The sequence below is a fragment of the Malaclemys terrapin genome, chromosome 2 (assembly GCF_027887155.1).
Source record: "Malaclemys terrapin pileata isolate rMalTer1 chromosome 2, rMalTer1.hap1, whole genome shotgun sequence".
NCBI lineage: Eukaryota > Metazoa > Chordata > Testudines > Emydidae > Malaclemys > Malaclemys terrapin.
In genome coordinates, this window is record NC_071506.1 from 241,172,538 (window position 1) to 241,186,287 (window position 13,750).

A 13,750-nucleotide genomic window follows, 5' to 3' on the forward strand; every position below is an offset into this window, starting at 1 on the left:
AAATCAGCTTCTGTACCAAATTACTGGAGGATAGCTAATGCGATGCCAATTTTTAAATAAATTAATAAAAAGACTCCAGAGGCAATTCCGGCAATTACAGGCCAATAAGCCTAATTTCAGTACCAGGCAAATTGGTTGAAACTATACTAAAGAACAGAATTATCAGACACATAGATGAACACGAAATGTTGGTGAAGATTCAACATGGTTTTAGTAAAGGGAAATCGTGCCTCAACAATCTACTAGAATTTCTTGAGGGGGGTCAACAAGCACGTGGACAAGGGTGATCCAGTGGATATATTGTAGTTGGACTTTCAGAAGGCCTTTGACAGGGTCCCTCCTCACCAAAGGCTCTTAAGCAAAATAAGCTGTCATGGGATAAGAGGGAAAGTTCTCTCATGGATTGGTAACTGGTTAAAAGAAAGGAAACAAAGGGTAGGAATAAATGGTCAGTTTTCAAAATAGAGAGGAAAATAGTGGTATCCCCCAGGGGTCTATACTGGGAGCAGTCCTGTTCAACATATTCATAAATGATCTGGAAAAAGGGTGAGGTGGCAAAATTTGCAGATTATACAAAACAACTCAAGATAGTTAAGTCCCAAGCAGACTGCGAAGAGTTACATAGGTATCTCACAAAACTGGGTGACTCAGCAACAAAATGGCAGATGAAATTCAATGCTGATAACTGCAAAGTAATGCACACTGGAAAACATAATCCCAACTATATATATAAAATGATAGGGTCTAAATTAGCTGTTACCGCTCAAGAAAGATCTTGTAGTCATAGTGGATAGTTCTCTGAAAATATCCACTCATGTGCAGCAGCAATCAAAAAAGCTAAGAGAGGGATAGATAAGAAAACAAAATATTATATTGCCTCTATTAAATCCGTGGTACACCCACATCTTGAATACTGCATGCAGATCTGGTCGCTCCATCTCTAAAACAATATATTGGAATTGGAAAAAGTACAGAAAAGGGCAGCAAAAATGATTAGGTGTATGGAACAACTTTCCATATGAGGAGAGATTACTAGGACTGAGACTTTTCAGCTTGGAAAAGAGACGAATAAAGTGGGATATGACAGAGGTCTATAAAATCATGACGGCTGTGGAGAAAGTGAATAAGGAATGTTATTTATTCCTTCTCATAACACAAGAACTAGGGGTTACCAAATAAAATTAATATGCAGCAGGCTTAAAACAAACAAAAGGAAGTATTTCTTCACACAACGCACACTCAACCGGTAGAACTCTGCCAAAGGATGTTGTGAAGACCAAGACTATAATAGGGTTCAAAGAAGAACTAGATAAGTTCATGGAGGATAAGTCCATCAACAGCTGTTAGACAGGATGGGCAGGGATGCAAAACCATGCTCTGAAGTGTCCCTAGTCTTTGTTGGCTAGAAGCTGGGAATGGCCAACAGGGGATGGATCACTTGATGATTACCTCTTCTGTTAATTCCTTCTGAAGCACCTGGCATTGACCACTGTCGGAAGACAAGATACTGAGCTAGATGGACCATTTGTCTAACCCAGTATGGCTGTTCTTAGTATTTCTGAGCATGACTGAGAGACTATAACCCAGGTCAGTGATCCGCTTCACTGTTCCAATGCTACGCAGGTCCTCCCTGACCCCTCCCAATGCATCTGTTCTTTTCTGTATTGGTCCTTTGCGATGCAAAGTTCTTAAGGGGAAAAAAGTCTGTCTTACACATCACTGACCACTTTTATTAAAGTAAACAATAAGGAAGAATACAAATCTGACTCTTGCAGAGCAAAAACCAAAATTTGCAATACAAATACACGTAAAGACATGTCACAATTGTCAACTGAAATATCATTCCAAGCCCATTTATGACACAGTCAACATCTTGGCCAAATGAACAAAAGTGAGTAATGTGGCTCTCAAAAGGGACACCATGCTACTTAACTTTCCCTTAAATGGGAAGTTATTTGGGGTAATGGATATAGTGCTCTATCACCATTTTGACTGCTGACATTCAGGGAGTTTTGCATGTGGGCTAGTGGCTTGGATAGAGAAGAGTCAAACTAACTTCACTGAGAACCTTGAACCCAATGAAGCTTAAGCCCTATACTACTCTACTTAGGAGGCTAATAGAACAGGAATACAGCAACAACAATGCAGTAACATATACACTGGAGACCTGAAACCCTGAGAGCTTTAATTCCTTAAGCAATTAAGTTAACTGTTCTCTCCTGGTAAAAAAGAATAAAAATAAAATGTAGAATTTGGTCGCATTTACATATTCAGTTCAGGAATAGCAACTACAACATTCGAATTTGCTGCTTAAATTAATGGCACTCAGGATACGGACCCTAGTTATTTGTATTAAAATATGAAAGACATTTACGCCAAAATACATTATTTTACTCATTTGCCAATAACCATTCTGCCATTTTCTCTTAAGAAAAAGAAATCGCCTATGAAATGTCCTGATAAAGCAATCTCCTTACTCTCTGTAGATATCTAAACTAAAGTTTAATACTCATGTCCAAAAAATTCATATTGTTCTCGTGAAGGCAGCAATTCTGAGTGACAAATGTACCTGCTCGAGCTAAGTGATTTATCATACAAAATTCAGCCAAGGTATAAACATGAAGAATGAACCACCCGGCTAGCTACACACCAAACAGATGCATCTTTTTCTCTGGATCATCAGAGTAATGTAAATAAATACTGCAGTCACTACATGTTCTTTAGAAGTTATTGTTACCTACTCTGCTGTGGCATAATTCTGCAGAGACAAATCAAGCCTATTTACAGGTCAATTTGTCTTTGACCTACTTACAACACTAGGCCAACAATGCCTGCCTTAGACTAAAATGTTGGTCATCTCTGTTGCCAAACATGACGGGAATGGATGGGTGGTGGATTGATACCGAACAGATGTCTAGTACACAGAGAGAGCCATAGCTATACACTTTTATTAACAAGTTTCTGAGGCTCTTGTTTTGAGCCCCATCAGGCTGGATGGGTTTTGGTCTTTTACCCAATATTATGGGGAGCTATTTCCCACATGCAGCTATATGAATTTGAAATCACCTCCTTTTGTGCTAAGTGTTAAATAAAAAACTTCTAAAAGGAATACAAAGGCATTTTGTTTTATGGAATTTGGAATAGATGGCAAACTATGTAATTGTGCATGATTTCAGGTGAAGGTAAAAATCACAGGCACCTGGAGATCTATTCTTCTAGATATCCGATTTAGGTATACAAGGTCTCCAGTTTCCCACAAAAAATTTCTACTTGGTAAACTTAGTAACTCAGTAAAGTTTCACTTCAGTCATGGGAATAAAAAGGGTTTTTTTGTTGCCTCCTTGCTAGACAGGCATGCCTCAAACCATTTTCATCTAGATTCATTCTCTGAAACTTCCTCCACCTTTGCTGGATAACAAAAGCTTTTTTCTAATAACCAAAGTTTGAGAATGAATTTTGGAAGTTGTCTTTTCAACTCTTTCCTCTCCTGTAATTTTATTTCTTTTCTCTTTACAGATGTGATGCATAGGTCCAGATCCTGAAAAGGCTTATTCCTGTGATTAACTTCCCATAACAGTAAATAACGTGAAACAGATGCGCAAACCTTTTCAGGATTGGAGCCTTCCTTTCTTGATTGCTTTTGGGACTGTGGAAGTTTTAAGAAATTACCTCAGAAGGAACAAAACTATTTGTAGTCAACATCTAATTCAGCGCCTAACTGTGCAGGTAAATTTGAAAGCAACGTTATAGTAGTTCACCAAATGTTTATTAGGTATTTGGCATTGCAATCTCTGTCTTATATAGCCAGCATCATATACCGTGCAAAAAAATTCTGATTGTTTTGTGTCAAAGAGTTTTGTGTCATTTTAAAATTATTTTATAATGTAAGTATTTATCTGATGATCATGCTGAAAAGCCAATCCAGGATTGGGACTTTATACATTTGTACAACGCCTAGCACAAAGGGGGCCCTGATCCCTGACTGAGACCTTTATGTACTACCAGGATACAAATAATAGCAATAAATTGTGTTGGACACTGTACAAACAGAGAATCTCTGCCCTGGAGGGACTGCAATCTAAACATGCCATCTAAAACCTGGGTTTCGTTAACACCTATTTATCTGAAATGACCTATAAACAATAGGAAGAAAAAATTTCTTTGTTAAGATTCCACAGTCCCAACTCTTTCAATTACATGCTGGGAAAATTAACAATAAACATCCAAGACCTAATGAATCCTCCAACAAAACCTTAGAAAAGTAATCACACAGGATTACTTTCAGGTTATCTTTGTGAATCATGAAGCAGCTAAAAAAAGCACACAAGCCGATTTCCGCCTCTCGCATATTTGTGAGTCGACTTTAAATGTGTTTGTTTTTGAAAAATAGTATGGACTATTAAATATAACAGACAAAAATGATCATGCCAATTAAATCTGGAGTGCACAGCAGTATAAGAGCATATTTTTACACGATGACCAAGCTTCACTTTTCTGGGATGAAAATACCTAAGTTTGTCAAGTTTATGATTTAACATGAATTTATAAGCAAAAATGAAATTACAGAAAAAGTAGCAATGACAACAGTGTCTCAGAATACCATCGTAGGCTGCAGTGGTTATAAATTTAATTCACTAAATTTATTTTGACTTAGATTTAACAAACTATATATAATGTTTATCATGTATGATATTTCAAATATTACATTTCGCCAATTTATCGGATGTGATCACTCAGGAATAATAGTTCTATTGTAATAAAATAGAAAATTTTCATTATAATTTACCACTTCTTGGTTATATGACAGTATTCAACAAATGAAATCTGATTGCTTTATTTCCCATTTTATGTGAAGTACTAAAATATTAACATACCATAAAAATATTAAGATGTATGTATTTGTATCTAGAGTTAACCATCTGTCTATCTTCATTAGTTAATCTTATTTTTAAGGGTATTTTTTTTAAAACTGGTCCTAAAAAAAATTTCTCTAAAAGGCAAACTAACACTGTGAACCTGAAAAAATTATTTTCTTGCTTTAGGAGCTGATCTTGCAACCTACACTCACACAGTAGTTTTTACTTGCAATTCCACTGAGGTCAATGGGGTTACCTGTGTAAGGACTTCTCTACTTCCAGCTACATATGATCACAGTAGAATTCCAGATATTAATCACAAAAGCAAGTGGGGGTTACTCTTGGAAGCAAGTGAGAGTTCTTGTGGGGGAGAGAGGGAGCTAAACAGAATCACTGCTGCCTTGATATTAATGACTCTGTACAACTATAAAAATGTATTAGCTAAACATTTGTAACTGCTTTCAGAGTGGTAGCCGCGTTAGTTTGGATCAGCAAAAACGAGGAGTAAATTTATTAGTCTCTAAGGTGCCACAAGGACTCCTCGTTGTTTTTACTAATAACTGAGATGTTCACAGTGTTTCTAAAAATGTTATTCCCAGTAACTACAACCTTACAACAAGATCCCCAGGTAAAGTATTAAGGGAAAATAGGCAATAAGAATAAAAAAAAGCACTAAACTTTCAAAAGACCCAGTTTGTATAAAGGTGCAAAAAAAGAAGAAAAAAAAAAAAGCAAACATGCCCGGGAGTAAAAATATTTGTTGACTCTTACTACAGTACCTCAAAAATGGACTAATTTACACAGTGAAAACATGTAGGAAACTGACTGATTATTCAGATACCTTTAATTCTTCACAAATAGAAAAAATGATTATTCACATTTACATTTTAAAGTTATGTAAGCACAATTCATTTGTAATGCCCATTACAGGCATTAAAATAATTACAAGCCTAAGTATACATGAGCCATGATGAAGTACATTATGTCTATTATCCATATAAGAATCCTTTGGACAAGCTACAGTCTACTGAAATGGAAAGAGCTATGCAATTAATGTCTTCTAAACCATTGCTTCTCACTCATATTCTTGGAGTTGTGTTCCATGAGCAAGAGACACTTGATCTATTGGCAGTACTTTGTAAACACTACTGTAAGTAAAAAAGCACAATATGGGAAGAATCTAGAGACAGCCTTAGGTTCATGCCTCAAACTGATGAGATTCAGCTACACGAAGTTATAATGCTCATTCAACAGCTTCCATTTATTGGGTTTCACTATTTGGAATACTGTATGTACACACTACAGTAAACTATCCTACAGCTCCCTCTGCTGTGTCCTCCTGCTCTACACACTGTATGTTCTTGACCAGTGATTCTTAAACTTTTGTACTGGTGACCTCTTTCACATAGCTAGCCTCTGAGTGTGACCCCCCCTTATAAATTAAAAACACTTAATATATCTAACACCATTACAAATGCTGGATACAAAGTAGGGTCGGGGGTGGAGACTGACAGCTCGCGACCCCGCATGTAATAACCTCGTGACCCCCTGAGGGTCCTGACCCCCAGTTTGAGAATCCCCATTCTTGACCTTTATACTTTAGGCACAGAATGCATCATAGCCATTAAATAAACTAGGGCAGTGGTCTCCCAATTATTTTGATCGGGTACCACTATCGGTAAAAAAATTTTGAGCACGAACCCCATGCCGTGCCGACTACCATTTTTGCCGAAGCAAAAAAAATAAAAAATAAAAAAAGCCGCTCGGACTCCCGCCCGAACTGCCGAAACAAAACAAAAAACGCGCTCCTCCTGCCGTGCACCCCCACGGATCCTCTTGCACACCCCACTTTGGAGACCACTGAACTAGGGAACCAGGCTGTCTGATGCAGAATTAATACCTACTGTTCCATTACCATGACATTTATTTTCTTTCAAATATTAAACTTATCAATTCCCTTGCTACGTGAATTTTTTTTTTTTTTTAAAGCTGATTCACTATTCTTATTTAAACATGGTTCACTTTTAATTCTTATGCCACACTATACAGAATAGCTAGACTAAGTGCCAAGGGCACCAGCAACTTACTATTTGTGCAACATAAGATCTAGAGTAGTACTAGTGCTGTAAATATATAAACACTCAAATGGTGAATTTAAAATGACATGCGACTGAACAGAATACTACTTTATGTAGTCTAATGCAGTGTTTCTCAAATGCAGCCACCCTGATCGTATGCGGCCACCAGGGGCTTACTGTTGGTTGCTGGGGTGGCCAGCAGGGGTTAGGCCCTGCCATCCTCTGGAGACACCTGGGGCACAACGCTGGAGGAGCAGGCAGCCGATGAATTCCCCACATACCAGGGGTGGTAGGGGTCAGGCTTTGAGCTTCAGACCTAGAATGGTGGGTGGCAGGCTCCGGCCATGGGGCTTTGGGCTCCAGGGATTGCTGGGGCCTGCCACTGCATAAATAAATACTCTGTCCCTGGGCCCTAGCTGCAGGGCTTTGGGCTCAGGCAATGGGGCTTCAGGTTCCAGCTCCCCACTGCCTCCCCCGACCCACCATCCTGGGCTTAATTTATCCCCAGGCTGAGTAAGTCTGCTGTAAAATGTGAAATTTGTATGTTTGTTGTGATAAGTGATATTTACAGACTTATTAGCTAGCAATAAATAAATTACGATTTGGATGTGTATATTTATTTGTTTTTCCTAAAGCTAATTAAGTATTTTAGGAAACAATCTGAGAGCGGCCACCAACAAGAGTTGGTGGCCGAACTCTGAGGCCACCAAAAAATGTGTCTTGAGAACCCCTAACAATTCTTTTAAAATGGGTTTTGCAGTAATATAGAACAGTGCTTAATTCAAAGTTTTAAGCAGCACCAAAAATAACCATACTAATGGGAATGGTCCACTATACAAATGATATAAGGATTATAAAGAAATGGTCTGTTAGAACAGTGCTGTGGCACACACTTATTTTAGGATATCTGAATAATTATATAGGCAGAAAAGACAGCAAAAAAAACAGAATACACCTCCAAAACGTAACTTAAACTGAATATGTTGAAGCAGCTTTAAATATTTAAAAGTATTACTGATAATGTAAAATGGAACAGAAAAGGGGATTAATAAAGACTTTTTCCCCCTAAGGTACACATCAAAAGAAACATCTGAATTTTAATTTAGTCATACTGAGAAAACATTAATGTGCAATAATTTTTAATAAATTAGCCCACATTAATTTTAAAAATACTCTACGCAATATATTAAAGGCCCTTAGAAGAAAAAAATACTTTTATTATGCTTTAAACTTCGAAGTAGGGAGGCAACCTCAATGACTGCAAATGTAATTAATTTTAATACCTAATCCCCTGGGTAAGTGACTTTAAAATATATGTTTATAAGCAGGGGTGGATTTCAAATGATAGAAACAGTGGTAAAATTAGTTGGCATTGAAGCGCAAAGATCGGACTAAGCAAAGATGACAAAGGCTGTAGTAAGGAGAACCGCTTCCAAAACATTCCAAAAAATAATGAAATTGATTAACAGAGAATCATATTCCTCAGTTTTAAAGCTACTTCCCCCCAATAAACATCCCAGTAGCCCAATTTACTAAACTTAAAATCTGTTGTACACATTTTGACACAGTTCCAAGAAATCTGAAACATGAAATTGATACCTTGCCTGTTTCTCACCTAAGATACAGTTGCTGCCCTTAAAATTGACAATTTTATATATGAAGCTTCGAATAATTTTACAATAAAAACTTTAAATTGCTTAAAACACTCAAGTATTCAGCAGTATTTGTTTTTTCTATACTAAATTCAAGGAAGTATGGATTAATAATTACTCCAAATGCAAGCAGACAATGTTAAAGGAAAAAAATTGAAGTTAAGAAGTGACCCACTCTAGTTGAAGTCTGGATAGTTTAATAAAGAATCTGATTACTTATACTCTCCAATTTAGAGAGAGAGAGACACTACACATATGTAAACCATAGTAACCAAGGCCGGCTCTGGCTTTTTTGCCGCCCCAGGCAAAAAAGCCTCCCGCCGCCCCCTGCCGGGGAGCGCAGCAGGGGAGAGTGCCGAGCCCGGCTGCGGCCCCGCTCTCCCCGGCCGGCCAGAGCGCTGGGGGAGGGAGGCCCCGCTCTCCCTGGCCGGCCGGAGCACCAGGGAAGGGCGGCCCCGCTCTTTCAGGCTGGCCGTGGCCCCGCTCTCCCTGGCCGGCCGGAGCGCCGGGGAAGGGCGGCAAGCCCGGCCGGGGCCCCGCTCTCCCCGACCAGCTGCAGTGCCGGGAGGAGGGCGTAGAGCCTGGCTGTGACCCCGCTCTCCCCAGCTGGCCAGAGCGCCGTGGGGAGGGCGGAGAGCCCGGCCACAGCACCGCTCTCCCTGGCCGGCCGGAGCGCCAGCCACTGGCGGCGAGCCCGGCTGCGGCCCCGCTCTCCCCGGGTGAGCGCTGCCCCCCTCCAGATGCCGCCCCAAGAACATGCTTGGAGGGCTGGTGCCTGGAGCCGGCTCTGATAGTAACCACATACTTGAGATAAGCAAAACAAACAACATTTATGATACTAGCACAGGGGTAGGCAACCTGCGGCACAAGAGCTGGTTTTCAGTGGCACTCACACTGCCTGGGTCCTGGCCACCGGTCCGGGGGGCTCTGCATTTTAATTGAATTTAAATTAAGCTTCCTAATCATTTTAAAAACCTTATTTACTTTACACACAACAATAGTTTTTTTATATATAAATAAATAAATAAATAAATAAAAACAGACTTATAGAAAAAGACCTTCTAAAAACATTAAAATGTATTACTGGCACACGAAACCTTAAATTAGAGTGAATAAATGAAGACTTGGCACACCGCTTCTGAAAGGTTGCCGACCCCTATACTAGTGGGTCAGGGCCACAGAACTACCTGGGTAGAAACTAATAACTTGAACATTTAAAGTTTGTTTTCAAACAACAAAATACAAAACAGAATTAGTTCAAAAGTCCTATCTTACCAGAAGATGAAACAGTTCCCTCATCTCGGTCATGTTTCTCATGCCATTCCATTGTTCGATAATAACTGAGCATGACTTCCCAGAGTGCTTTGCAGAGGTCAGCAAGACATGGAATGTAGCTGTCTGATGTAATATGCTACACAAAAGAAAAAAGTTAGGCCTGTGAGAAAACTAACAGTTTGGCTCAGTTTTCCGAATAAACAAAAGAAGAAGCTGTTCTGCCATTGGTTACCCAACATAGGATTGTGAAGTGCTTAATATTTACAAGTTTTAGTTTCAAATAAAAGTGTTTGACAGAGTTGCTTTAGGTCTTGTATCTTTTCTGCAACCAATACAATACAAACTGCACCATTAAAAGTTTACACAGTCATCCCTGTTTTGGAGGGGAATACATCAACCTGTGAATGTCCACGCAATGATTGGCTCTCTACAAGGACTAATTTGTTGAGATGCTGGTTTTGATATTTGGACCACTGTTCACTAGAAACTGGACCAAGGCCAAACATTTATTTCACATGTATTTATCCTAATTGTATCTCTAGCACAGTCAGAATAAAAAGGGAGGCAGCGTGGTCTATTGGACAGGGTACAGGACAGAGTTTGGAGATCTAGACTCTGCCCCTGGCTCCACTATTGGTCCACTGGGTGACCTGGCTGGACAGATTACTTTCTCTCTCTGTGCCTCTGTTTCCTCTCTCACCCCTTTTCCTGCCTTGTCTATTTAGAGTGTAAGCTCCTCAAAGCAGGTTTTGTGTCTCTGCGTTTGCACAGTGCTCAGCACAATGGGGACCCTATCTCCGTTAAAGGCTCTGGGCACCACAGTAATTAAATTATTTCAAATATGTGCAGTAGCACCTCGAGGCCAACTTGGTTTGGGACCAAACTGTCCAGATTGAAGGCTAAGCAAAACCCCCTGAAAGACTGACATTTGTGTTTCAAGATTTCATTGGAGAGCAGACCATCAACCTCATAAAAAGGCTTTAATTGAATACACTACCTATTTATACACTGGGGTTATGCAGCAAGAAACCAAATACATTCATCTCCTCAAATTCAGCGCCTACTTGGTAAGGGCCAGCAGGGAGAGCACAGAGATCATGCAATATATATGATGATAAACTCATCGTTCCGATTCATTTGCTGTCAAGAGGCAAAGCCTTAGAGCTGGATGAAAATTTGAAAGAATGTGTCTGATTGAGTCTGCATTTTAGAGTGCTGTTGCTTTATGATGTTCATGGTTTAATGTTCCCAGCTAGGCCTGAAATTAACACTTAAATTAGGTGAATCGAGTTGTGGTGAGTAGTTCATACATTTTTGCTATTTCTTTACCCAAAGTCAAACACTAGAATTACTTTGCAAAGCCTATTATGTTTTCACTATACTCCTTCATTAGCCACCTACAAAGTAACTTTTAATTCTCAGTGAAGTTTGTTCAATGCCTGTACAAGGCTTCGAACATATGAGGTACCCACTCACGTAAAAATCAATGTGTCAAAGCCTTGGCCATTCTGTTTTAAACAAACAGAATAATGGACACCTATCCAAATTACCAAATACTATATACACAGGGCTAAAACCTTAGCACCAGTTTCACTCCAAGGGATTCACATCTTTTGATTATCTATTGATCTGTTTGTGGTTTCCTAACATTGAAAATCCTTAGTGGTCAAAGGAAGTTTGAAGAAAAAGAGGGTAATCATTTGAAAATTAAGTGTGGTTTGATAGCAAATACTAAACTGGAGAGATATACAAATAAATATATGTGGAGGTTACTTAAGCCTTTCCCTTTTCTCAACTTTATCAGAAAGAATTATAATCTGAAATGGAAGCATACTTCTATTTTCTACTCAATCATGTTCACTTGTCTCTATCACTGAGTAATATTCCTGGTTGTAACACACACTGCTCAGGCCATTCATATTCACTTATACTCTGCCAGTGATTAAATACTCATGAGGATCATTCTTTAGAGTTGATATCTGTCCCTGGTGAAAGTATCTTGAGACCTCATTAATCATTAAGCCTTTCTCAGCTTTTTTATTATTAATGTTAGTTCTGGGCAGATTTCATATCAAGTCAACAGAATTGCACACTGTAAATAAGTGGGGCACCTCCGAGTACAATCTCCAACAACCATACTGCCATCAAATACTAAGTTTTAGCACTAGTCCTCTTTAAAACATGAACAAAAGATGGCACTGTATTTAAGATAGCAGAAAAAGACTCCTGCTGATGTTATTCACTAACATATCATAGACACTATATATATTGCCAAAACTAAGAGCAAAATTTTGTAGTATTATATTTTATTTATATTAAATTGCTACCAGATACTTAACACAATATTAACAATGATGGGGAAGGAATACAGGGAAAGAACAGGTTAAAAAGTATTTAAATAAGTTAGCCGTAATCAAGTTGGCAGGCCCTGATCAAATTCATCCCAGGGTACATAAGGGACTAGCTGAAGCTATCTTGGAACCGTTAGTGATTATCTTTGAGAACTCCTGGAGGACAGTTGACGTCCCGGAGGACTGGAGAAGAAGAAACATAGTACCTATATCTTTAAAAGGAGGAACAAAGATGACCCAGGGATCTGTAGATCAGAAAGTCTGACTTTGATACCTGGAAAGGTATTGGAACAAATTATCATCAATATGTAACCACCTATAGGATGTGTGTTAAGTAATATCCAACATGAATTTGGCAAAAATAATGCCAAACCAACCTAGTTTCCTTCTTTGACAGAGTTACTGGCCTAGTGGATAGGGGGAAGCTGTAGATGTGATATATATCCTGATTTTAGTAAGGCTTTTCACAGTTTCACATGACACTAAAACTAAACTAAAAAAACATGCTCTAGGTGAAATTACTATAAGGCCATACTCAAAGAGTAGTTATCAAGAGTTCACTGTTAAACTGGGGAGACGTATCAAGCAGGGTCACATAGAGGCTTGTCCTGGATCCGGTACTATTCAATATTTTCATTAATGACCTAGATAACAAATCTGCAGGTGACACCAGCTGGGAGGGGTTGCTGACACTTTAGATGACTGGATTAGAATTCAAAATGATCTTGACAAATTGGAGAATTGGTCTGAATTCAACAAGATGAAATTAAATAAAGACAAGTGCAATATACTACACTTAAGAAGAAAAAAAATCAAGTGCACAGCTACAAAATGGCGAAAAACTGGCTAGTGGTAGTATGTTTGAAAAGGATCTGGGGGTTATAGTGGATCACAAAGTGATGAGTCAACAATGTGATTCAGTTGCAAAAAAAAAAAAAAAAAAAGGCCCTACAATTCGGTCATTTATGATTTTGCCTAACTCAGCAAGCTACCCTGCCATTTCAATTGGCTGTGTCATTCTCTATTACCTCCCCTAAATGGTTATGTAAGTTGCTCTGCGCTGCTAAAAATAGCTATATTCCACATCAAAACTGGCTGCATTTCATTTGTGAGGGGATACAGAATAATTTGGATTGATTTGTGCCATATGAATGTAAATCATCTTTCAAAACTATAATGTTACTTCAAACAGTATTCATACATTAGTGCTTTAGACAGTTTAATGTGCTCCTGACATAATGAATTCTCAAGGTGGTCATGCATTACAAGAAACATAATCCAGTTTGATTGAATAAATCCATATAAATAGCACTTAGCATGTGGGGAACCATGCTGGTCCATTCACTGACCAGTAACCATAGTGCTTCTAGCGTAGTTGGCAAGAACCAATATAAAAACATACTGAGAAACAGTGAACTAAGAACAAAAACTTAAATCTTTCAGATCTCTACATGGAGATGTTTCAACTTCAAGACAGCCAGCAAGCTTAGACAGAAGACAACAGTACTGATTAGGTCCCAAAATAAATCCATTTTCAC

The 13,750-nt window shown here is 38.7% G+C and overlaps 1 protein-coding gene across 2 annotated transcripts in view; it reads right to left on the minus strand.

The window, feature by feature from the left end:
* The window catches only part of VPS50 (VPS50 subunit of EARP/GARPII complex), a 180,195-nt gene that overhangs the window by 109,627 nt on the left and 56,818 nt on the right, over nt 1–13,750 (minus strand). For both annotated transcript variants that reach the window (XM_054020452.1, XM_054020451.1), the window contains exon 13: nt 9,862–9,997. In XM_054020452.1, the coding sequence (XP_053876427.1) occupies nt 9,862–9,997 (136 nt within the window). The remainder of the gene's footprint in view (nt 1–9,861; nt 9,998–13,750) is intronic.